We start from the raw sequence: 27,780 nt of genomic DNA, 5'->3' as shown, positions 1-27,780 counted from the left end.
ATACATTTGACATAATTTTGGAAAAAACAAATGGGCAATGATGTTAAATGCACTTCAGCTGCATGACACTGTAGGTAATGAAAGAACAGTTCTTGTAAGTTCAGACATTTGTAAATAACCCAGGAAGAAACAATTTGTACAGCATCTGTGTTTGGTAACCTGAGGAACTGAAAGTTTTAACATTGAAGTCTGTGAGCAGGTTAATAATTTTAAAAATATTAAATTCAAAGATTTATATCAAGAATTCTAACAAGTGCATCAAAGGATGGAGCTTGGCCACTTTTCAGTTGAAGACACATGGAAAATTTGTAATGATTCATGCTTGTTTCAGAAGTATCACCACATACCTAAGAGCAACATGGGCAGGCTAAAAGGAAGATCCTAAATTTATTAATAAATGTGCATAAATGAAAACAAAGAGATAAGGCTACCTTTACATATTTTATGAGGACAAAGGAAAATAGCTGCTAAGTTATTTATTTCCAAGCCACAATGGCCAGAGATGAAACTTCTTGAAAAACTGCAGATATTTGAAAGCTGAAATAAAGATAGAAAATGCTGAATTAGATAGCAACAGTAGAAAGAGAAACAGTTAACATTCTAGGTCCGAGAAACGTAAATTGTCTTCCTTTTCACAGTGCAGTGTTTCCAGCATTGCTGTTTGAATTAGAAATTTCCAGCAATTGGAGTTTTTAAAACATTTTTCATTGGTCTCCATGAGTAGATTAGGATGAGATCTAGGAATCCAGAGGAAATGGTCAGCTCTGATGGGAAGTCAGACATGATCTTGTTATGCTCCAGGGATGAATGACATACACCTCTTATTTCATGCTCAGAAAACCACTGGATATAGATTGTAAACACCTAATTGAAAGAGAAGAGATTTTTTTCCATCCCTAAGTGTGGGACAGTCTGGAACATAAGTGGAAGAGTGGAGGAGGCCAGAATTTCTCCCTCACCTAGCTGAATAACTGAAGAGCCAAATCAAGTAGGAAGAAAAGACCTGAAATAGATTTACTTTCAAGTTCACTCTGAGAGAGGATGGACCACTGTCGTCTGTTAGGTGCCCAAATTTCTATGATTCAAGAAATGGACTGTGGAATGGCAAACCATGTTTTTGTTAATTCAGGGAGATGTGGACGTGACCACTATGCGCAGTATTTGAACAAAGTGAGGGCCAGTGAAAATGCCATCATTTTATTTTGCCTCCGGTGCTCCTGTTAGCCTGCTGATCAGGTGGATTACTGGTGAGCGTTGATGGCTTTCAGATAACCATATGTCTCTGATAAATCTTTCCACACCTTAGAATGAAATATATGCCGATTCGGAACGTCAAAGGAACATGGCTGTGCAGCTGCAGATCACCGTGTGATCTCTCAGTGGGGCCAAAGGAACACGCTCTATCACGCTCCCTGCCTCATCCTAGTTATGTGAAGGAACCATCCTTTCCCAAAAGGAATCGCGGATTCGAACCTAGATGAACTAATTTCACTGGGGCTCCAAACAATGCACAATGCTATCGAACATAAAATAAAGTGCACTCGATTTTTTTTCCGCCATTTCTTACTTTATTTGAAAATACATCAGAAGCAAACGACACCTCAGCATTTCCTTGGAGTCACGCTGGAACTTCTAAAATATTGCTGTATTTACATAAAGCACACTGGAGTAAGTAATATAAATTAGCAAAAATACAGACGGATGCAAAAAACCTACCAACCACGGGTGGGACTTACCACTACCCGGGGCACACTCAACTCTTCCCTCCAACGCAAACCATTGCTTCCCTTCCACAGAGGAAAAAAAACCCAAAGCGCTTTTCATCCTTTCTCCTCTATTAGCATTTATACAGGTTCACACAAGTAAACCACTCATAGCGTTCAAGATAAAATAGAATTTCTCCTGCACACAATAGATTAAAACCGAGAGTGCATATTTTATAAATCTGGACGTCAGGTAATGAAATACAAAAATATCAAATTGCACCAGTTTTATTGAAAAATAACCCCCTTCCCTCCGCACGCCTTTTATTTGATGGAGGACTTGCAAAGTCGCGAGGACGGAAGTTTGTATAGTGGTCTGGAAGCTGCTTGCCCGACGCCTCCAGATTCCGCGGGCTTGTAGCGGTGGGTGACCATTGTTGAAGCAGCATGTTACCAGGAAAGGAAAATAGGACTCCATTGTGGTGGAAACGAAGATCTTGAATTCGTCTTTCGTAATAGGATTCCGTTACTACACAGAGCTCAGCCACTGTGCACATGCCCGTGGATATTCTATTCCACGTATGTCCTGTCGAAAATAAGAACGAGTGAGGAGTGGTTCAGTGTCTATGTGTTCTTCCCCAATTAAAGCAGTTCAGATTACCAGAATAACACAGAATGGAGACAGGCCGTTCGGCCCAACTGGTCCATGCCGACCAAAGTGTCAGTCTGAGCTAGTCCCACTTGCCCGCGTTTGGTCCTTATCCCTCTAAACATAGCCACGTACTTAGAACAGACAGTATTCGTCCATTTAGCCGATGTCTGTCCCGAACACTATGCCTAAGGAAACCAGACCTCTTCTGTCTACGCAGGATCGTTATCCTTCCACATTTTAAATATTCATTTGTCTAATATCCTCTTAAATAATATTAGCATATCTGCCGCGATAGGTCATCACCACCGCTGCGGCAGCATGTTCCAGCATATTAACGTTACAATATATTTAATGACTACAGAGGCTGGTTGAAAACATGCTTAAAGAATCAACAGCTCAGGCAGAATCTGTGGGGAGAAGATTGATGCCTCCTCATTTCTTTTATTGAAAATTAAATCCCGCCAAATATCTGTCACTCCAGCCATATCACACACAGACACACATAAGTATGAAGGGTATGGTACAACGGAGCCCGCGGCTATTTGGCAGAATGCCCTTTTTTTTTCCAGCACAAGAGGGAAAACTACTGGAGTTGAGCGTCTGCAGTACTATAATCCTTTAATTTCTCACATTCAGTAGCTAATTTAACACTCATAATTCGGCATCATGCTGAGAACAACAATATTGCAGTTTTAAAGTTGGCTTGACCGTCTGTGTTGATCTTGGTTAAATGCTGGGAGCATATTGGAATAATTTTAAAGCCCTCGCCATCATTGAGCACATTTACGCGGAGCCCCGCCACACCGAAGAAGCAGCGTCCAGGCCATGCTCTCTTCTCGCTGCTGCATTCAGACAGGAGGTACAGGAGCCTCAGGTCCCACACCACCAGGGACAGTCATTAGTCTAAAACCACGAGGCAGCTTTACTCTCCACAACTCGGAACTGGATCTTCAACCTACATACTCACTTTCAATGACTCTACAAGTCAAGTTCTCGGTTTTAATTATTTATTTACTTGTTTTTATTTGCACGATTTTTCTTTTTTTGGGGGGGGGGGACATTGGTTGTTTATCACTCTTTGTTCACTTATTGATTGCACTCTTCCTATGAATTTAACATCCATGGAACAAGTCCCTTTGGGTCTGACCTTCCCATGACCTGGACCTCTCTGTTTCTGTCTCCAATAGTTACCCCAGATGAAAGCGGGTCCGGTACAGTAATGGCAGTTGTAGCGCACCGGAACACTTCCACGCAGCTCTAATGCGCCTCTTGACCAGATTAAACCGAGAGGTTACGGACCTCAGGGCACACGCATAGGGCAATCATCAGAGAGGTGACAAAATAGCAAAGTGAACCAAACATCATTCAGTTCAGTGGATGAACTGGTATCGAACAGTGTCCGTTCTGGACACTAAATGTTAGTAGTTTCCTGTACAGACCCAAATATCAGCGAACATTGTCAAATTCCCAATCCATTTCCTAAATTAAAGCCCGTGATTAAAATGTGAATTTGTTGAAGCTCGTCTTGTAGAAAGCGAGTTACGATTTCCGAAATATTTCACTCCACTGGAGGTTAATGAATTGGAACCCACATTGTCTCGATTCGAAGATATTTAAACCTGTTCCGAATCTATGCTCAAAGGAAGGGTTGGTCATTGTTTAACCTAATGACCCCAGGAAATATTACCAATGAAGGGAAGTTTTGCGCGTACTTTGCTGTGGCTGCTTTTCTGTAAGAAATAATTTATTCGGGATAAGCATGCCACTAACAAAACCAGCATCCACTGTCCATGTCAAATTGCCTGGAAAAAGGTGGCGAGACACCTTCTCAAATGACTGCAATCTTATTTTAAGCTACTTTGAGGGTATAGAGTTGCTTTTGTATATCATTACTGTCAAATATCTCGCGTCTGCCGGGGATTCTGTTGTCTGTCTATTGCCAGATGTAAATTAATCTGTTTACTCCCTCTTTCCCCACAGACACACGCCCAAAGTCGAGGCAGCTGAAACACGAGCATTCGATAGCAAGAATTTGGAGAAAGGTGGTTTAACACGCTTATTTTACATTTTAGTTTTAGATCGAAAGAACCGTCGAATAGGAAAACTCGAGCAAAGATCTGACAAATAACGAGACCATAATCGGTTTTCCAGAGTCTCCGCTTTTCACCTTCGCTCAAGCTTCTATTTCGAACAATACTTTAAACTTGCAGGAGCCCGAATAACCCCATTATCAGGACAGTTAATACTCAATACTTTAAACTTGCGGGAGCCCGGATAACCCCATTATCAGGACAGTTAATACTCAATACTTTAAACTTGCGGGAGCTTTGTAACTGCCCGGATAATAAGCCCATTATCAGAACAGAGCAACTCACGCGTGTGTGGTCATCCATTTGATGTAATGGTTGATCAGATTCCTGGTACTGGGCAATTTGGGATGCAGACAGTATTGCTGACGCCTGGAACGAGACGTGGTAACGCTGCAGAACAAAGTACACAAGAGGAAAGTTTACAACTGTGTCAAAAGTAGCCACGAAGAAATTGAAAATACGTATGTTGTTAAAAGACTTCGGAAAACTCACTAGATCATTTTCTCTTTACAGAAGGGGTATCGCGCTTTAACTTCCACCTTCTGTACGTCTTTGTAGCTGATCTTCGGTCTTTTCCGAATACACTTACAGTTATAAGCTACGGAAAAGGGCAAAACGTTTGCTTGGTACCTCAAAAAGAGAGCGAATTAAAGCGACAAATCGTTCCGTAATATCATTACATAAATCATGAACTCTAAGATATTGATTGCATTATATCCCAAGGGAAGCCTCACATCCCAACCGGAGCTTAGAGAACAAGTTTCTAAATGTAACTTTCACGTAGGGTTTTTATAGGGGTACAAGTAAATTTATTAACCCATATTCCTTTTAAGGACGAGTTTCTGACAAAGGGGGTCTTGGGCGAAGGTAGGGGTCGGCGCGCTTGGAGGAAACAACAGCGATCAACTTACCCTCCACATCAATGGAGCAAATGACGAGGAGCAGGAGAAGGACGGCGGCGCTCAGCAAACCCTTCATGGTTGGATGATGCTCAAGCAGTCCCGATGTCAAAAACTCTGCTCTCCCCAGCGCCGTTAACTCCTTCCCACTATAGACTTTGGTTGTGAGCACATCCACTCCGGCTCCTCCAGTTTATAATGAGGCCTCATTAATATGCATAGCAATCCGACGAATCATAGTTGTCACCTAAAGACGGAGGGAAGGGGGAAGGAGGGCAGACGGGCGGAGGGAGGCAGGCGCGGGTGCCAGTCTAGCCTGTCCCAGCAGAGAGGAGGATGACCCCAGACCAGACGGCAACCAGGTGCGGGGAGTAATCTGCAATTAGCTGACGCGTGGCCTCAGGTTGCAGCCGCCCCCGGCCACCTGATCTCTGCTCACTGTTTACACACGAGACTTAACAGTACACTGACTAAACGAGCGCAGGAGCTCGTTCAATTCGGCTAGGCGAGCTGGATTCAATACCTTCCCCGAGAAGGCAGATGCACGATAGCGGCGGGGGAGGTGGGGTGGGGTGGGGTGGGGTGGGGTGGGGTGTGCTGCGCTGCGGGAACATCCTCCTTCCACTATTCTAGAACATCTTCCTTCCACTATTCTAGAACAGTAAGTCACAAGACAGCCTTGGAAAAATAATTGCAAAGGTCAAGATTGTAGGTCTACGGAAAAAGTGCAGTGCGAGGTGTCCCGGTGGCTGCTGCCCTCAATAATAAAGCATTTCGTTTTGGTTACTGTCGAGGAGCACGACCAGCCGGGGGAGCCGCAGCGACCGGGTCTCTGGCACTGAGACTGGCGCTGTGGCTCGAAAGGGAAAGGGGGAGAAGAGGAGAATAGGGGATTCCGTAGTTCGAGGGGTGGACATGAGATTCTGTGGATGTGATGGAGACACCCGGATGGCAAGTTGCCTCCCAGGTGCCAGGTGCAGGGACGTCTCGGACCGGGTTCACTGCATTCTAAGGGAGGACGGTGAGCAGCCAGAAGTCTTGGTATATATTGACACCAATGACATAGGTTTAAAAAGGGAGCAGGACCTGGGGAGAGAACTTAGGAGATGGGTAGAAAGCTGAAAAGCGGGATCTCCGGGTATTAAACTCTGGATTGCTTCCTATGTTTGGGCCAGTGAGGAGACTAGGATGTTTTGGCGGATGAATACGTGGCCGAGGAACTGGCTCAGGGGGCAAGGATTCAGATTTCTGGACCACTGGGATCTCTTCTGGGGAAGGTATGTCTTGCACAAAAGAGACTGGTTACACCTAAACCCGGGGCGGGGGGGGGGCAGCAGTTGGGGAGGGTTTAGGCCGATTTAATAGGGGAGATGGGAACCCGAGTGACATGGCTGAGGATGGGGCAGTTGGTATTTAAACAGAAGTGAGACTGTCAGGAAAGACAGGCAGATGACGGGGCAAAAATGCAGTCTGTGGGATAAGTTGCAGTGCAATATAAGGACAAAGTCGAAAATCGTGACGAATAGAGGACGGAAGGTGTTATATTTCAATGCAAGTAGTATACGCAATAAAAAGCAGATGCTCTTGCAGCCGCAGTTAGAGATCGGTAGGTATGACGTTGAAGACATTACTGAGTCGTGGCTCAGAAAGGATCATAGTCGGGAGCTTAACATCCAAGGACACCCCTTGTATTGAAAGGTAGGCAGAAGGGATGGTGTGGCTCTGCTTGTTAAAAATTAAATCAAATGCTTAGAAAGAGGTGACATAGGATCGGAAGATATAGAATCCTTGTGGGTAGAGTAAAAAGAAAATGCAAGGGTAAAAATCCCGGATGGGAGATATACAGTCGTCTGAACAGTAGCCAGGATGTGGGCTACAAATTACAATGGGAAATAGAAAAAAGCATATCAAAAAGGCAATGTTACCATAGTCATGGGGGATTTCAATATGCAGGTGGATTGGGAAAATCAATTTGGTGCAGGCTTTCAAGAGAGAGAATTAGTAGAATAACTATGAGATGGTTTTTTAGAGCAGCTTGTGGTTGAGCCCACTGGGGAAAAGGCAATTCTGGATTGGGTCTTGATTGAGGAATGAACCGGATTTGTTTAGAGAGTCTAAGGTAAAGAAACCCTTAGAAGGCCTTGATCTCAATATGATAGAATTCACCCTGCAATTTTAGAGGGAGAAAATAAAATCAGATGTAGCAGTGTTCCAGTGGAATAAAGGGAATTACAGAGACATGAGAGAGGAGGAGCTGGCCAAAATTGATTGGAAGGGGATACTAGTAGGGACAATGGCAGAGCAGCAATGTCTGGAGTTTCTGGGAGAAAATCAGAAGGTGCAGAATTGATATATCCCAAAGGAGAAGTGTTCTAAAGGCAAGATGGCGCAACTGTGGCTGGCAAGGGAAGTCAAAGCCAACATAAAAGCAAAAGAAAAGACATATAATAGAGCAAAATATAGTAGGAAGTTAGAGAATTGAGGAGCTTTTAAAAGCCAACAGATGGCAACTAAAAGGTCATAAGAAAATAGATGAAATATGAAGACAAGCTAGCCAATAACATCAATGAGGATACTAAAAGTTTTTTCGGATATATAAGGAGTAAAGGAGATATCAGACTGCTGAAAATGATGCTGAAAAGACAGTAATGGGGGACAAGGAAATGGCAGATAAACTGAATAAGTATTATGCATCAGTTTTCACTGTGGAAGATGCCTGCAGTACGCCGGAATTTTAAGGATGTTAAGGAGCAGAAGTGAGTGCGGTTGCTAATACTAAAGAAAAGGTGGTTGGAAAGCTGAAAGTTTGAAGATAGCTAAGTCTCTTGGACCAAATGGACTACTGCCCAGGGTTTTGAAAGAGGTAGCTGAAGAGATTGTGGAGGCATTAGTAATGATCTTTCAAGAATCATTAGAATCAAGAGAATAATAATAAGCCAGTTAGCCTGACCTCAGTGGTTGGGAAGACGTTGGAATTGATAGTTAAGGATGAGGTATCTGGGTATAATAACATAGGACAAAGTCAGCATAGTTTCCTTCAGGGTAAATCCTGCCTCACAAATCTGTTAGAATTTTTTGAAGAAATAACGAGCAGGATAGATAAAGGAGAAAAAGTGGTTTACTTGGATTTTCAGAAGGCCTTTGGCAATGTTCGGTACATGAGGCTGCTTAACAAGATAAGAGTCATGATGTTACAGGAAAGACACTAGCATGAATAAAACAGTGGCTGATTGGCAGGAGGCAAAGATTGGGCAGAAGGGGAGCCTTTTCCAATTGGCTGCCAGTGACTAGTGGTGTTCTGCAGGGGTCAGTGTTAGGAACGCTTCTTTTTATCTTACATATATGTCATGATTTGGATGATGGAATTGGTGGCTTTGTGGCCAGGTTTGCGGATGATATAAAGTTTGGAGGAGGGGCAGGTAGTGTTGAGGAAGCAGAGAGGCTGCAGAAGGATTTAGTCAGATTAAGGGAATGGGCAAATAAGTGGCAAATGGAATACAATGTCGTGAAGTGCATGATCATGCACTTTAGTAGAAGAGAAAGAAGGATAGATAATTTTCTAAATGGGGAGAAATTTCAAAAATCTGAGGTGCAAAGTGTCTTGGGAGTTGTTCTACAGGATTCCCTAAAAATTAATTTGCAGGTTGAGTCAGTGATGATGAAAAAGGCAAATTCAATGTTGGCATTCATTTCGAGAACACTGGAATATAAAAGCAAGATTGTAATGCTGGGGTTTTATAAGGCATTGGCGAGGCCTCACTTCAAGTATTGTGAACAGTTTTGGGCCCCTTATACTGTATAAGAAGGAATGTCTTCATATTGGAGAGGGTTCAGAAGAGGTTAATGAGAATGCCTCTGGGAGTGAAGGTGTTATCATATGATAGCGCTGGGCCTGTACTTGCTGGAATTTAGAAGAATGGGGTGGATCTCATTGAAACGTATTGAATGTTGAAAGACCTAGATTGAGAGGATGTTTCCTGTGGCAGGGGAGACAAGGACCAAAGGGTACAGCCTCAGAACAGAGAAACATCAATTTTGAAAGGATGAAGAGGAATTTCTTTAGCTAGAGGGTGGTGAATTTGTTGCCACAGATGACAGTGGAAGCCAGATTATTGGGTGGATGTTGGTAGGTTCTTGTTGAGTCAGGGCATGAATGGTTATGGGGAGAAGGCAGGAGAATGGGGTTGAGAGGCCAAATGGCCTAATTTTGCTCCTCTATCATAGGCCTAAGGTCAGTATTTTGTACTATAAAATAGAAACACTCCCCTTAATGTGTGGAAGTCAAAGTCAGAATTCCAGATTATATTCCAGTATGCAGAACAATCCTATTTTTAACAATCTGAAATATAAGCTATTTTCTGCAATATATTTTCTACAACAACAACAAGATGTGGTAATGGCGGTAGCAGAAAATTGTATCAGCCTTACAGGGTGCCTGCCCCATAGTTTCTGCATAGAGGTATCATCTTCCTTGAGTTTATCTATTTGCATGTACTGCTGAACCTACCAGCGTGAGCAGGTGGCCAAACTCAGACATAATCTGCTGAAGGAACTCAGCAAGTCAGGCAGCATCTACGGAGGGGAATAAACAGTTGATGTTTTGGGCCAACACTCCTCATCAGAACTGGAAAGGAAGGAGACAAAAGCCAGAATAAGAAAGTGGTGGAAGCAGAAGTACAAGTTGGCAGGTGATAGGTGAGATGAGGTAAGGGGGAAAGTGGGTGGCTGGGGGATTAAGTAGGAACAATTTTAAAGCAGAATTAAACCTATTCTTGATACGGAAAAGAATGGAAGGTCACTCTGTGTAGACTAGAATGTGAAGTGAAAGCACACCACACGTTACTGGAAGAACTCAACAGACCAGTCAGCATCAATGGAGGGAATTTTTTTTTTATTATTTCAAAAATGAACTTTATTTTTAATAAAACATAATGGAAAAGTATAAACAGTACAAAACATTTTACGCTCATGGTCAATACTTTCAGTAGTGTTCACAGTTTTTAGACCCATAACACCATTGCCACTTATGTGCCTCCTTGGGATTATACACCATTTCAATATTTGAGGGACTTCCCCATCAGACTCAGCCCCTGCTGATATGGTAGTGGAAGGAGCCTAAAACGGGTTTGCCGCAGAGCCTTTACATTAGTGGCATCAAACCATCCCATCTGGCATCAACAATCATTCCATGGGCAAAGTCACTTAGATCACACTTCTTCCAATTTCTGATATTTGGTCTGAACAACTGAACCTCTTGACCATGTTTGCATGCTTTTTATGCAGTGAGTTGCTGCCACATGATTGGTTGATATTTGTATTAACAAGCAGGTGTACAGGTGTATCTTGTGGCCACTGAGTGTAAACCTTGTTGCATGCTGATGAAAGGATCAGATTATTTTAATTCAAGATGAACTGAAGCTCTTTTGCAATGTAACTACAGTTACCTCACTAGCAATTGATCTTTAGATGGTACTCTGAGAAGTGATCTGAAAATGATGTTTTTAACCAATGTTAGTGAATAATCCTGAAAGCTGAACTTCTGCAGTAATTTGTCTACCACAATCTGGCACACTCATTGCAACTTGGGGGAAAAATTATTTACAGACATACATGAGATTTCCAGCAATCATTCATCAGTTTTCAGCACTGGATACAGTAAGTCCCATAAATTGTCACATCTTGCAGAATTTGGTACCAGCTTTCAAGTGCAGAAACTTCATGGGTGCATTTAGTCATAATTTTAAAACAAAATGTCAGGACATCTTCACTTGTATAAAATTGAGGTTTATCTGATTGAAACATGTTGGGACCTGTTCACAGCAATACAACTGGAACTGGCAACTGGTGAATGCAAGCAAAATCTGGAAGCAATATGTAATGCTCCTTAAGGTGATTGCAGATGGTTTGAATTCTCAGCAACTCTATTTCTGAGAAAGGGGGACATACTTTTTCCTTCCATTTTCCCTTCCTCCCAACTCAACACTAATGAGGTAAACTTAGTTTCTAGTTCCCTTCTGAGGTAACTTTTCAACTTGCCTATTGATTGGCTTCCCATCCTCCATAAAAATAACTTCTTCCATTTATTCTCTAATGGGGTATTCCCTAATCTCACCCACTCTACTCTGCCATCTTGAAACTATTTCCTCCAATTCCTTCATATATTAAGGAATATTTCCAAGATATTTCCTGCGATACATTTCCAACCTCTTATTTATCTTCCTTTTCTAATGAGAGACGTGCTTAAGCATTCTCACTGAGACACTTTTCCAATGGCTCTCGATCAATTCCTCCAAGCCCTTTCTCTCTGGCTCTTTGCTCAATACCTATCTGTCCATGATTCCAGAAACACTGTTATAAAAGTTTACGGGGAGATGCTTACCAGGGTGTATCTGTGCTTTCTTTATTTCTTCTTTTTGTAAGATGATTTGAATAACAAATTCTATTCCCTACCAAGGAAGTTTGAGCCTTTTTTTGGGGGGGGGGGGGGAGGGGAAACAAATTAGTTCAGACTTGTGAATCACAGTGAATTTCTTATATCTGTATTTCAAAGTCCACAGGAATCCCATAATCATCCTCACCCATAGCATATTATATTCATAAATTCTATTCTAGCAATATAAGCATGAATGCATACTAAAAAATGAAACAAAACATCATTTTTATTACCAGTTATTATGCAAAACAGATTCAATTGTTGCTCACTACTTGATGAGAGAGTTTGTTAACATAACTATTCCTCTTTATTCCAGCTGCCCTAGTATCTGACTATAAAGCACTTATAACAGTGCACTTAATTCAGTAAAAAGGTACTCAAAAATTTCCAAATGCTACAGGTTTTAGTGCTCTTTTTAACCTCAAAATGAACTCCCTATTACAAAAAAAAAATCTCCAGCATTGTACTGAATTCAAACCTTGAAGATAAAAAAGGGACTCTGCTTACCTATTGCAGCAGCTAAATGCAGATACAAACATCTAACAGTCAGGGCTAAGTTAATGACACTAAAACACTCATGACTACCCTGAAGACGGAGTGGAAAATTTAGACCAGTGCTCCTGTACAAATCTTGCGGAGTATTGTACCATGAGGAATAAGGGTCTTTTGGTTGTGGCGAACTGATGTGTCTCCAGAGGGTGTAAAAGCCCTAATTGTTTTGTGGAGCAGGAAAGCTTCTTGAGAGTCTGACAAGTATTTTATGCTTTGCAGTCGCTCTGTAAAATAAAAAAAAACTGCATAACACCACAAAAAATAATTAATGCAGCAAAGCGGTACCATTTTATCTGTATTTTTAGCCCTAGTTCCAACAATTGGGGGTGCAGATTTGTGTTTTGATCCCTAATGCTGTCTTCAGTGTGGTAGCTTAATCGTTAATTTTCTTCTTTTTCTTCATTTTTTAAATTTATTTTGAATATTTAAAATTCATAGAGTGTACAGCACAAGAACAGGCTGTTTGACTCACCATATGCATGCTGACAGTTTTGCCCATTAGATACCATTTCCTTTTAAGCTCTACTTGTATAAGAGTCTGTCTAAATGCCTTTTAAAGATAGTACTGTATCTGATTCCAACACCTACTCTGGCAGCATATTTCAGCTATTAACCACATCCTTCCATCATGGTCAACTGCCTCCGATCACCAGGACAATTTTGAATCCAATTAACCAGCTCACCTTGGATCCCATATTCCTTAACCTCTTGGACTATCTATCATATGGGACCTGGTCAAATGCCTTATTAAAGTCCAGAGAGACAATATCTACTGCTTTTTGTTACCTCTTCATCAATCCCCTTTGTTGTCTCTTCCTCAATCCCCTTTGTTGCCTCTTCATCAATCCCCTTTGTTGCCTCTTCATGAACCCCCTTTGTTGCCTCTTCATCAATCCCCTTTGTTACCTCTTCATCAATCCCCTTTGTTGCCTCTTCATCAATCCCCTTTGTTACTTCTTTATCAATCCCCTTTGTAGCCTCTTCATCAATCCCCTTTGTTGTCTCTTCATCAATCCCCTTTGTTGTCTCTTCATCAATCCCCTTTGTTACCTCTTCATCAATCCCCTTTGTTGCCTCTTCATCAATCCCCTTTGTTGCCTCTTCATCAATCCCCTTTGTTACCTCTTCATCAATCCCCTTTACCTCTTCATCAATCCCCTTTGTTGCCTCTTCATCAATCCCCTTTGTTACTTCTTCAAAAACAGAATCAAGTGATTCAGGATTTACCCTCCCCAAAGCCATGCTGACAATCCTAATCACTCTATTCAGATGTACATCTATCCTATCCCTTAGACTTTCCTCCAATAAATTCCCCTACTACAGGTGCTAACCTCATTAACTTGCAGTTACCTGGCTTATCCCAGTTACCTTCTTAAATCAAGTAACAATATTAGCTCTTCTCCAGTATTCTTGTAACTAATGAAAATACAAAGGTTTCCCTCAGGGCACTAATGATCTTCTCTCTTGTTTCCCAAATGATATTGAGTTAAAGAAACAATCAATTTTTGTTAACAGCATCTGCTCTTTCCTTGACAGACACATGAAACTGATGAGGAAGCATATAAGATCATTCAGTATATTTCAGGAATATAGGAAGATTGGAGCTATAGTTATAACCGACACTCATCATTTATTTGGACTTGGTAACCTGAATGACATTTGCATTACGGATATGCATAGATAATGCCAGGACTATTTCATTAGACATGCAAAATTTAACTGAAGATCAAAAACAAATAATTCACTTAAATTACTTAAATAGTAAGTATTTGTCTGAATTGTCATTCTGAAAGATTGACACAGTCAATCATTGTCCCAAACTCTAAAGTTTAGAAGTACATTTTTGCTGCCTGAATTTTGAGGTGATTCTCCTTGGAGTGAATTTATATTTACATGACAAATATGCTGTAAAGGTGTTCAAGTTCTTCATAACTGATGAATTACCTTTGAAGTACATTCTCTATTTTAATGCACAGTGAAAAATCATGAATGGCCAGGTAACGTGCTTTAGATTGGTTAAATGAATAATATTAGAGCATTAGAAGAAATTTCTGCTCATCTTCTCATGACAGCAAAGAGTTCTTAACTACCTCCTGGACAATATATAAGATACTATTTTCTAATACTCCTGAAGGGCAATACTATCCTATCAGATACCTGTCCTGGGCGCAGCACATGAATGCAAACATGATGGAAGTGCACTAGCATCTTTGTCTCCCTAGGAAGTTAAGGAGGTACAACGTATCACTGAACACCCTAACAAACTTGTGCAGATGTACTATTGACTGGTTGCATCGTGGTCCGGCACGGCAATTTCAATGCACAGGAATGTAAGAAGGTGCAGAGAATTGTGGACTCTGCCCAATACATCATGGGCACATCTCTCCAAGTCACTGGTAGTATTTGCAGGTAGTATTTGAGTCATTGCCTCAAGAAAGCAACATCAATCCCCAGCGTCCAGGCCATGCCATTTTTAGCAGGTACAATTGGACAAGAGGTACAGAAGCATGAAGCAACCATTCAGTGCTTCAACCAAAACTGTAATCACTGCAGTTCAGCAACAGTATGATCACTTTGCACTAAAATGGACTTGTTTTTGTTCTAATTACGTTCTTTCTTGCAAAATTGTGCATAATTTTTGTTTAATTTATGTTTTTCTTGTGAATGCTGCTTAACTCTTGTAGCTAATAAAGTGGCCACTGAAGGCATGTTTGTGGTCTTCTGCTGCTGTAGCCCATCCTTTTCAAGGTTCAATGTGTTGTGCACTCAGAAATGCTCTTCTGGACACCACTGTTGTTACGCATAGTTATTTGAGTCATTGTCACCTTCCTGTCAGCTTAAACCAGTCTGGACATTCTCCTCTGACCTCTCATCAACAAGATGTTTTCACGCACAGAACTGCTGCTCACTGGAAGCTTTTTGTTTCTTTCACAATTCTCTGTAAACTATAGAGACTGCTGTGCATGAAAATCCCAACAGGTTCTGAGATACTCAAACCACCCCATCTGGCACCAATGATAATTTCATGGTCAAATATACCTAGATCACATTTCTTCCCCATTCTGATGATTGGTCTGAACAACAACTGAAGTTCTTGACCATGTCCTCATTCTTTAATTCATTGAGTTGCTACTACATGATTGGCTGATTAAATATTTGCCTTAATGAGCAGGTGTACAGGTGTTCCTAATAAAGTGGCCACTGAGTGTATATTGTAGTACAGAGTGTAATAGTATCACATAATAGGAACTTTGCCATAGAAATAATGGTAAGTCTTTCAGTATTCAGTGTTAATAAACAGTAAATTGGACAGCAACTTCTAACAACTGTGCATGTGCATTTAAGTTAACTAATTAGGTTCTGTTTTGTCAACAGTTTTGCTAAAGCAGTATCTTGCCGGCAGGCTCCAAGCTGAAATAGATTGAAAAACTTAGCACTTGGGGTGCTTAGCTATCAGATGCCTGCTGAACACACCAGAATAATAAGAGCTTCTCATTTTAAGAGCTTGGTAACTGTTAACACAAAGTCTTTATTCATTAGCTTGCTTGGGAGTTTCAGAATCAACTGCATAGCTGTTGTCCTGGAAGGGGCCAGATTCCCCCGATGGTGATTGGTGAAGCAGATGGGTTTTTACTAAACTGTATTTTCTTTTAGATTCTAGATTATTGATTATTAACTGAAGTTGACTTCTATAATCTCGCAGTGGCATAGAACTCTGATGGCCCAAGATTCTGGATTATCCTGCCAATCTTGTTGGATCTGTATATTAATGATCTTTTTTTTCAAATAAGAAATTACCATCATAGATTTTAAAATTGCAGAGTACTTATTAACAACACCCTGTCTGTCAGTAAGTTAGAGAAGGGGCAAAACACAAGGCTCCCAGCAGTCTACAAGGGGTGATTGATAAGTTTGTGGCCTAAGGTAGAAGGAGTCAATTTTAGAAAACCTAGCACATTTATTTTTCCTACATGTACACACTTAGTCCAGCAGTCGTGGAGCATACGGATCCCTTCTTTGTAAAAGTTGGCCTCTTGGATCTCCAGGAAGTGGTCCACAGCAGGGGTGATTGATAAGTTTGTGGCCTAAGGTAGAAAGAGATGAGTTATTAACTTCAAACTTTCTGCATAATCACTCAAAGAGTTGAACTGCATGTGCATGTAACGAGAGCTGTATATCTCATTTCCTTCTACCTTAGCCCACAAACTTATCAATCACCCCTGCTGTAGACCACTTACTGTAGATCCAAGACGCCGGCTTCTACAAAGAAGGGATCCGTATGCTCCACAACCGCTGGACTAAGTGTGTAAATGTAGGAAAAATAAATGTGCTAGGTTTTCTAAAGTTGACTCCTTCTACCTTAGACCACAAATTTATCAATCACCCATCGTATCAAACACAAAGTTAACCTACTCCAAATATTAAAATTTATTTAAATAGCAGAGGAAACTGAGACCAAGGAAATTCTAAAATAAAACAGGGCAATTTCTTTTAATAATCCATTTTGTTGAGGATAGTTATATATGAATTTTAGGTATAAAATCAGTCTCAGTCACATACAACAGGATGGCTACCAAGCCTGATTGAAATGAGGATGACACACTCATCCCCACTATGCGTAACAATGCTACCATTACTAAACTAAACTCCTATATAATTCTTTATCTTGATGTTTATTTTATCTTATGCTTTAAAGTCTTCTTTGCTTCCATTGATTTCACTTCTTGTGCATGAAATATCATAGAATTAGAGATTGAATTAAAATGTCCTTCATCAGACACTGGTCATATCTAGAGATGCTTGTCATCAAAAGTCCTATATGCCCTGCAGAGGGCAGTACATTGCTTTGCATCTCAGATAAATAGTCTCCAACATAAAGGTCTGTAAACATAATGTACATTGTAGACATCCCAACCTGCAAAAACTCATTTCAGGGAGGTAGCACCCCCACCCCCAGCAAGACCATATCACCCCCCCCCCCCCCGTCGACCTCCAAGGGTGTATATAATACTCTGTTTAGTGATTTTGTCTAATCTGTAAACCAAGTTGGGTATATGCAGCAAATGTGACATTAAAATATGTGCTTATATTGTATTATATTATCATGTTTATTCTATTACAACTTTAAGCAAGTCTACAGGGAGTTTGGCCTCATCACGTAGGACATCAATAGTGTAGCTCCTTAGCAGCTAGCCAGCTAGTTTAAATAACGTTAGCTATGCTGTAATGACACCTGTTAAACTCACCTCATCATGTCTTTTACATTTTAACCCACCATGGGTAATAGAAAAGTCACTGTTGCAAACAGTGCAGCGAGCAACACTGTCATTATTTTTGAGGTCGACTGTAAAGCCCGCCCACAGAGAAAACTGATAGGTCTACTTAGCAGGGTTCCCCAACATTATTTGCACCGCAGACCGGTTTAATATTGACAATATTCTTGCGGACCGGCCGACCGGGCGGGGGGGGGGGGTGTTTATCACGACCTGAATATAGGTGATAAGTCAAAAGCATCATAACATTTTAAGTAACGTTTGGATTATAAACACACAGCACATATTTTCCTCGTATGAACATATAAAATCATTGCAACTCACCAATATCGCTGAATCAGTGCGAGCCCTGGGCTTGTTTCCCTGCAACAAGACGGTCCCATCGAGGGGTGACGAGAGGCAGCGATACTCGAAGGAGGTTCCTTATGTCCAGTCTATTCCGCAATTTAGTTTTCGTTGCATTCATTGCAGAGAACTCCGCTTCGCAGCGATATGATGTTGGAAATGGAAGCAATGTTTTCAGTGCTTTCGTGGCTATCTCAGGATATTTAGCCTTGACTTTGATCCAGAATGCCGGCAGAGATGTTATGTCAAACAAACTTTTCAACCTGCCGTCATTTACAAGCTCGAGGAGTTGATCTTTTTCCAGCGCTGACATGGATGACGCGTGCGTTCAAGCTCAACAGTGCGTGACAGGGAATGAGGAAAGGTGCGAATGATTCATATCGTTTCATATCGCCAAATCATATTGTTTCCTCACGGCCCGGTGGTTGGGGACCACTCTTAGCACGAAGGGAAACCAATCAGGATGTTTGCTCTCCCTCTTCCGCTCAAAAAAATCTATTTCCGGGATATTGTATATAATTTCCGGGCGTCAGGGAGCCACTATCGATATGCGGGAGACTCCCGGATCTTCCGGGAGAGGTGGGATGTCTGACATTGCGACATTTGTTTGGCAGTATGAAGTATACAAAAACTCTGCCATTGACCATGAAATAACCTCTGAATCTCAAGAGAAGTGATAGGCAATGAATATTGTACTGTTGATCTCTCTCATCCCATGAGCAAAGAAAAATAAAAGCCTCTGTATAATAAGTGAAAGTGAAAAAAAATTGAAAAGTCAGTCTATCTACTTTTATGTGAAGTTCCACCTTAAGCAAATATACAGATATGGAAATTTCTGTAGAATTCTGCACATTACCCTAACTGCCACTTCAATACTTTACCTTCAGTTTTCCAAATGATTGAGGACGGCCTACTGACAACAAACATAATTTACTTTTCACTCTCATTGCAAGGATGCCTCTCATTGGATTGCGTATTTGGTTGTACATGTGAATGGCTTGACAAAGTGGACTGCATTGCTTTATAGATACTGTACCTCAGTGGAATTCATGCTGAGGGCCAGAAAGGTCTGCAAGAAAAGCACTGGGATAGGAGGGAGTTAGCAACAAACAGAGGTATGAGTTACTTCAATAATAATTGTCAAAAATGATGGTTTAAGTTCAGTTGCACACATGCTTTACTCTCATCTGAATGTTCCAGACAGCAGTATTGAAGTAAAAAAAAATGCTGTATCCTCTCTAGGTCTCTAATGTCCTTCCACAGCTGTAGTATTCAGAATTAGATGGCATGTTTCATTGTTGTATGTGGGTGAAGCATAACATCTTTGTCTTTATGCTCTATGTCGTTACCTACTTTTAAGCACTTGACCTAAATGGGTATTCTCCACCTTTACAGTCAAAGGTCGGATCCGATCAGATCTTTGGGGTTTGGATCTGAAGACTCAATTTTGGTTTGGAATTCTGTTGTTCGCTTCAATTGTTTGCATGATTCTTTTCCCCCTTGCACATCAATAGTTGGTCTTTTATTTTTATTTCTTATTTTTTTTTCTTTAAATTGGTTCTTTCAGACTCCTTGATTTGTGGCTACTTGTGAACAAGCAAATCTCAACGTTGTATAATTTATACATTCTGTGATAATAAATGAATCTTGAATCTTGAAAGAACTGTGCAGGAATGTCATTTCTCTTAGCTCTGGTATGTGCTTTAGAACTACTTTCTATAAATAATATAAGTTCTTTCTCTTTTCCTTATGAGAAAATGTCAGCTTATACTTCATTGTGCTAAATTTAATTTGCCATCCTATATCACTAGGTTGTTCATGTTATTTTGTAATCTAAAACTATCTTCTTCATGGTTTACTATACTTCCAAGTTTTGTGTAATGGGCATCATTTTCCACACACAAAAGTTCAAGCCATGAATAACTGTCAAAAAGTCACTGCATATCTTTCTGTGTATCAACAGTCCAGCCACCACTGCCAATGGACACATTTGCCTTATTGTCAAGATTGTCAAATATTCTTCATCCATTTGTGTAACACTGATCCCAGTCATAGATAATTTTTCCACCCTTGCAGAAAGAAAAGCTGATCACAAATGATGGAAGAGAATAGAATACAAGGAAATAGGAGCCTCATAACTACCAAGTGAAAATCAATGTCTAGTGCAGCAGCATGCCTCACAGTCATCCCAGGAATTTGAAGTCAGCAGCATATGCATAACTCATATTCGTTCTTTCACTATAGTAGTTAATACTGTATCTCCCAATGCACCAGTCAAAACGTGCAGCTGGAGGAAGGCAACAGCTTGTCATCAAAAGGACATCACTTGTGAATGCCACACAGCATCCCATAACACACAGTTATGGGACATAGTAGGTTTTCACTGGGAGAATCTCATTTCCTGTGAGAAGGGCTTGATAGTGCAGACTGGAGTTACAGGAGAAGTGCAACCACTGGCCCAAGTTCAACTCATCTGAACTCAGGTAGTGCAACTCAGATGGCCAAAAAACAGGACATCTTTGATGAAGCAGATAGATTGCAGTTTTTCATGTATACATCTAGCACATGGCATAGACATTGTAATGATGGACTGAATTATAACAGGTGAATTGGAAGACTGGTGAATTGGTTTATTATAGTCACATAAGACCATAAGACATAGGTACAGAATTAGTCCATTCAGCCCATCAAATCTGCTCTGCCATTTCACCATGGGTGATCCATTTACCTCTCAACCCCATTCATCTGCCTTCTCCCCTTAACCTTTCATGCCCTGTCTAATCAAGAACCTATCAACCTACACCTTAAAGACCTGACCTGGTGTATTCACGGACATCTTCAACCTCTTGCTCCCGCAGTGTGTGGTACCTGCCTGCTTTAAGCAGACACCTGCCATACCGGTGCCCAAGAAGGGAGGCTGGTGTTGAAGCATACCCGCTCCTGTTTGAATGGCAACTTGAATCTGCTCCAGTACACCTACCAAAGCAACAGGTCTACAGAAGATGCTACCTCATTGGCTTTTCATATAAGCCTGGAAAGATGCATACATCAGGATACTCTTTATTGATTACAGCTTGGCATTTAACACCATCATCCCCTCAAAGCTAATTAGTAAACTCCAAGACCTGGGCCTCAATAACCCCTTGTGCAATTGGATCCTGGATTTATCCACTTGTAGACCCCAGTCAGTTTAGATTGGCAAAAGCATCTCCTCCATAATCTCCATCGGCACAGGAGCACAGTAGGGATGTGTACTTAGTCCCCTGCTCTACTCACTTTACACCTATGACTGTGTGGCTAAGTACAGCTCCAACACCATATACAAGTTTGCTGACAACCCCACTGTTGTGGGCCGTATCAAAGCTGATGATGAATCAGCATACAGGAGGGAGATTGAAAACTTGGCAGAGTGGTGTAATAGCAACAACCTCTCACTCAATGTCAATAAGACCACAGATTGATCGTAGACTTCAAGAGTGAGAGAGAAACCTGAGGTCCATAAGCCAGTGGTCATCGGAGGATCAGAGGTGAGAGAGTCAGTAACTTTAAATTCCTGGGTGTGACTATCTCAGAGCACCTGTCCTGGACAATAATATATAAATATTATTGCGAAGAAAGCACAACAGCACCTCTACTTCCTTAGGAGTCTGGAGGTTCGGCATGTCATTGAAAACCTTGGCAAATGTTTATAGATGTGTAGAGGAAAGTGTGCCAACTGGCTGCATTACGGCCTGGCATGGGAACACCAATGCCTTTGAGTGGAAAATCCGACAAAGGTAGTGGAATTGGCCCAGTACATCATGGATAAACCCCACCCAATCATTGAGCACATATACATGAAATGTTGCTATAGAAAACCAGCATCCATCATCAAAGATCCTCACCAGACAGGCCATGCTCTTTTGTCGCCGTTTCCATCAGGTAGAAGGTACTGGTGCCTCAGGACTCACACCACCAGTTTCACGAACAGTTACTACCCCTCAACCATCAGGCTCTTGAACAAAAGAGGATAGCTGCACATAATTAAGGACTCAGTTATATTAATGGATGTAATATTGTTCATAGTCATAGTCATACTTTACTGATCCCGGGGGAAATTGGTTTTCATTACAGTTGCACCATAAATAATAAATAGTAATAGAATCATAAATAGTTAAATAGTAATGTGTAAATTATGCCAGGAAATTATGAAATAAGTCCAGGACCAGCCTATCAACACAGGGTGTCTGACCCTCCAAGGGAGGAGTTGTGAAGTTTGATGGCCACAGGCAGGAATGACTTCCTATGATGCTCTGTGCTGCATCTCGGAGGAATGAGTCTCTGGCTGAATGTACTCCTGTGCCCACCCAGTACATTATGTAGTGGATGGGAGACATTGACCAAGATGGCATGCAACTTAGACAGCATCCTCTTTTCAGACACCACAGTGAGAGAGTCCAGTTCCATCCTCACAACATTACTGTTATTTCATGCTCAGTATTTATTGTTATTTATGTATATCTGTATTTGCACAATTCATTTACGGCTTACAGTTCCTGACATTTACAGTCTACAGATCCTGTTTACAGTTATTGTTCTATAAATTTTCTAAGTATGCCCATAGAAAAAGATTCTCTTGGTTGTATGTGCCCACATGTATGTACTCTGATAATAAATTTTACTTTGAACTTTGAACCTCCACAGCCGACTGTGGCAACTAATTCTACAGATTCACTACCTTCTGGCTAAAGGAATTCCTCCTCAACTCCATTCTAAATGGATGTTCCTCTATTCTGAGACTGAGTCCTTTTGTCCTAGAATCCCCTGCAATAGGAAACATCCTCTCCACATTCACTCCATTTAGGCCTTTCAACATTTGATAGGTTTTGATGAGATCTTCCCTCATTCTTACAAATTCTAGCAAGTAACTTCCAAGATCCATGAATTGCTTCATTCCCAGAATCATTCTCCTGAACCTCTTCTGAACCCTCTCCAATGACAGCACATCTTCTCTTAAGTAAGGGATTCAAAACTGCTCACAACACTCCAGGTGAAGCCGCACCGATGTCTTACAAAGCCTCAGCATTACATCCTTGCTTTTATATTCTGGACCTGTTGAAATGAATGCTAACATTGCATTTGGCTTCCTCACCACTGACTCCGCCTGCAAATTAACCTTTATGGAATCCTGGATGAGGACTCCTAATTCCCTTTACACCTCCAATTTTTGAATTTTCTCCCAGTTTAGAAAATAGTCTATACGTTTATTCCTTCTACCAAATTGCATGACTATATATTTCCCAACACTGTATTCTATTTGTGACTTTTTTACCCATTCTCCTAATCTGTCTAAATCCTTCTTTAGCCTCCCTTCATCCTCAAAATTCCCTGCCCTCCACCTATCTTCATATCATCTGCAAACTTGGCCACAAATCCATCCATTACATTATCCAAATCATTGATATACGGCATAAAAAGAAGTGGTCGCAACACTGCCACTACAGAACATCACAAGTCACCTGCAACCAATCAGAAGATGCTCCCTTTATTCCCACACTTTGTCTCCTGACAATAGACAATAGATGCAGGAGTAGGCTATTCAGCCCTTCAAGCCAGCACAACCATTCATTGTGATCATGGCTGATCATCCACAATTAGTACCCTTTTCCTGCCTTTATTGGAAAATGTAAATGCATACATTGTATTTTCTATGTATTACAGTATTTACAGTATTTACTCAACAGTATTTCAGTATTTACTCAAATGCACACATTATATTTTTTATATTTACTATGTAACCACTGCTAGCTGAATAGAAGGTATTCACTATGTAGCCATGACTTTTGACCTAATCACTATTAATTCATGAAGAGAACTAGAATGAAACCAAGTAGAAAAATAATGGTGGCGAGTAAGGTAATGAAATATGTGGCAGTATGTCAAAATAAGACTAATTAAGAAATAACTGTGGTTAGGGATGAGGGGACACCTGGTCTAAAATGTAAACTAGGACATAATTAAATTGGGGAGTAAAACAATAGTGGAAAGTCGAGAGTGGGTATATTGATGATATGTAATCACAGGTCGTCTGGATATGATAATGTAGCTAAGATAGGAGATTGCTATAAAAAATGCTGTGTACAAGCCTCGATGGGCAGTCAGCTACTAGCTTTCTGATTGTCTCAGCTTTGATTTACAAATTAAAGTTTAAAACGTCTTGAAGGATTTTCTGCGTCTCCTTGTTGTTTGTAAGAAACGAGAAACCACGACACGTTCTCCCCATATCCCTTCACTCCACTATCTTTAAGAGCTCTATCTAACTCTTTTTGAAAGAATCCAGAGAATTGGCCTCCACTGCCTTCTGAGGCAGAGCATTCCACAGAACCACAACCCTCTGTGTGAAAAAGATTTTCCTTAACTCTGTTCTAAATTGTCTACCCCTTATTCTTAAACTGTGACAATGAGTCAAAGCTCTATCCATCCCAGTGTCTTTCCTGTAATACCATGGGTTCTTATCTTGTTAAACGGTCTCGTGTACTGAGGTTTAGTGGAAAGTTTTTTTTTGCACAAAATCCATATCGATTATTTCATTACAACAATGCATTGAGGTGGTGCAAGTGAAAACAATAATAGAAAGTAGAATAAGGAGGTACATTTACAAAGAAAGTGTGGAAATGGCAAAAATCAAGGTTCAGGGCCATAATAAAGTAGAATGTGAGGTCAAGAGTCCAAGGGAACCATTCAGTTGTCTTATAACAGCGGGTTAGAAGATGTCCTTGAGTCTAATGGTACGTGCTTTCAGAATTTGTGTCTTCTGTCTGACCACTGTTCCACTGTTCCACGTACTATGTTCTATGATCTATGTTCAGATTTAGGAACATTTGCAGATAATTCAAGGAATCTAATGTACATTTAAATGGCAGATAATTTGCATAATCACATTTCCAATGAATAATTAGGTTTGGTTATGGTATTATTGGACACCATTTTGTGGATTTTTCAGCTGACAAGCACCGATGGTGAACTAAAGGGAATCTTGCACACACCGGGGTTAGATCTTTTTGTAGTGTATTTAATTAACTAATTCCTGGGTGAGTTTAGAGTTAGAAGCATGAAATTTACTGTAATATGCACCCGGGGGAGCCCATAAATTCTTTCTCAGTGTTCCCCATGGAAAATGTCAATACATCCGAAAGAAATCTTCTTAGAGTTATTCGAGAGCTGTGAAGTTGCTACAATTCTTGCCATAGTTTCACAGGGGAGTTCCAATGATTACAGGAACACTGCCCATCCTGGGTTAAATTTCAAAACTGCTATTAAAATAAACGTTTGTTGAGCTTAGTGGTAAAAATATTGAATCAGCCAACCCCCTCCTCCTGACCAGGATTTCCCATCGAAACCTAAGGCACAGGGAGAAAATTCCAGCTTTGACATGTTTACATCAGTTTCCAGTGTTCCTTTAATTTGTGCACATTAAGTGCCTTACCCATAAACAGGAATAATATTTGTCTGATGTTTCTAAATGTATTGTGACGACATATTTCTCCATCTATTTTTCAATGCGGAAATTTTTGACATCAAAGCTAATCCATCTTTCTTAGTTTAACAATCCTGTTAACACGTTCAATTTTGCCAGCAAGCTCAAAACACATTGAAAGTACTCAGCAGGTCAGCACAATTCTGTGTAGACGGAAGTGTAAAGGTAGCGCATCAGATTACATGAATTATTGGATGCATCAGATAAATAGCTTACAAGAGAGAACACAGCCAGGAAAAGAGGGAAGGAGAAATCAGATTGTTAATCTGCAGATTACAAGGAGAAGATAATAAAAGAAGGCAGAAGAAAATATACTGGGGGCATGCAAATAATTATAGCAGAATAATAGAGGATAAAACAAACATAGGGAAACTGTTAAATGGAAGAATGTTTGAACGGGAAATATGATCTAAAAAAATAAGGTATATAGACAATCAAATCCAAAATCGAATTCCAGTCTACAACTTCCACCATGTCCGGAAGAACATGTAAATCCATTACCTGAACCCTCTGTCTCCGATACGTGAGGTGGAGTCAATGGTGTAAATAATTAACGACTACTGTCTCAGTGAGAAGATAGGATGTGTATTTTTCAGGATTCAATTGAGCTTTATTGGAACAGTGTAGAATGCTGATAAAGGGTTGAGCGAGGGTGTGGGACAGCAAAGAGATGACTGGAGTTACTTAGTAAATAAAATCATTTGACCTCTGAAGATAAATTGGCTTCTTAAACTACCCTAAAATCACTGACTTGCAATGGAGCAAATGTCTGTAAGAAACATTGAGATACAGTAGGTGCAGACATATAAAAAAAACTATGACATTTAAAACTGGCTATGTAAAATTAATCAAAATTAACCATTTTGTACTCTATGCTTGAGAGCTAAGACCAGCTCTTTGGGATTGTACATGATTTGGTCATTATCAATAGCTTACATTGCTTCTGCAGGCAGTTTATCTCAAAATTTTTTAATGTACTATAATGTTTGACCTAATTATGTCCATATGCTTTTCAACTGCACTGGAAACTGCTCAAAGTTAAAATGTGGTATGATATTAAACGGTATCCAGTTTAAGATGGTTCTACTCAACATGGATGACAGCTCACTGATTGTTCTCTGTCATAGGGTGGTGGCTGGGAATGGACCCAAGTGCAAGACACAGACACTGAGGTACTAGGGACAGGACTAGGATACAGGGTGAGGGCATGGACATGGACAGGAAAACTGGGAACCCGGAACAGGACTGGACAAGGGAGCCAGGAGCCCAGGCTTGGGCTCCGAGACAGAGACTGGGCAAGGACCCGGAACCTGGGTCTTGCTTCTGGCTCGGACCCCAGAACTAGGCAAGGATGTGACTTGGCTGGCAGGAAGGACGAGGCCGGAGACCAGAGACTTGAGGTGTGGATCTCCTGGGCAGGGCAGGGTACTCCTGTGCAGGGTGCGGATCTCCTGGGCAGGGCGCAGATCTCCACCCGACGGAGGCAAGGGACAGGAAGGGACAGAACCAACTGCAGGGTAACGGCAATACGGCCTTGCTTACCGGACAGAAGTAAGGGACAGGAAGGGACAGAACCAACCACAGGGTAACGGCAAGACGGCCTGACTTACCCGGCGGAGGCAAGGGACAGGAAGGGACAGAACCAACCGTAGGGTAACGGCAAGATGGCTTGACTTACCCGGCGGAGGCAAGGGGCAGGAATGGAGCTAGGTACAGGGTGGTTCCAGGACAAGACTTCAGGCGAGACAAGGCGAGGGTTACCAGCAAGACAAGGCAAAGCTTCAGGCAATGCAAGGCAAGGCAAGAACTTCAGGTGAGGCGAGAGTTACCGGCAAGACAAGGCAAGGCTTCAGGCGAGGGAACAGAAGGCAGGGGAAGGGATACAAGGAGTAAGGACAAGAACAATCCAGCAGCCACGCCCTGGTCTCTGAAGGTATTTATGCAGCCATCCAGAATCAGCTGCCTCAATTAGAGCTCAACAAGAACAGAAACAGGGTAGACAGGAAAACCTGGGGCAAGGGTCAATGGACCGGACCGTGAACCAGAATGCGGACTTCACGGACCGGACCATGACATTCTCAAAGCAAGAAATTCGACTAAATACGCTTTTATATGAAGAATTGTGGTAAATGGTCACCACAAAGAATGAAGAGGTGAGCGAAGGCAAGGCTGATCTGAGGGTCGAGGTACATGGGTGCAAGACAGAACCGGAGCGAAGTCAAGGCAAGATCCAGGAGAAGATGGAGCCAAAGTCAGAATTAGGGATGTAGTTGGACTGAGTGGAGTGGAGAAATAATGAAATGGAGCCTGTCCACTT

General features: G+C 41.2%; 1 protein-coding gene across 1 annotated transcript; it reads right to left on the bottom strand.

Annotated features, from left to right (window-relative positions):
* Positions 1–1,556: 1,556 nt before the first annotated feature.
* Positions 1,557–5,525, bottom strand: cxcl14 (chemokine (C-X-C motif) ligand 14). Its single transcript, XM_072264481.1, has 4 exons — positions 5,357–5,525; positions 4,938–5,043; positions 4,731–4,835; positions 1,557–2,289 (listed from the first exon to the last, which is right to left on the bottom strand). Exons 1-4 carry the CDS (start codon positions 5,421–5,423, stop codon positions 2,274–2,276), a joined length of 294 nt encoding a protein of 97 aa, XP_072120582.1. The 5' UTR covers positions 5,424–5,525; the 3' UTR covers positions 1,557–2,273.
* Between the last annotated feature and the right edge of the window lie 22,255 nt (positions 5,526–27,780).

Source organism: Mobula birostris, chromosome 7 (genome assembly GCF_030028105.1).
Source record: "Mobula birostris isolate sMobBir1 chromosome 7, sMobBir1.hap1, whole genome shotgun sequence".
NCBI classification, from domain to species: Eukaryota; Metazoa; Chordata; class Chondrichthyes; order Myliobatiformes; family Myliobatidae; genus Mobula; species Mobula birostris.
This window is presented reverse-complemented; position numbering and strand designations above follow the sequence as displayed.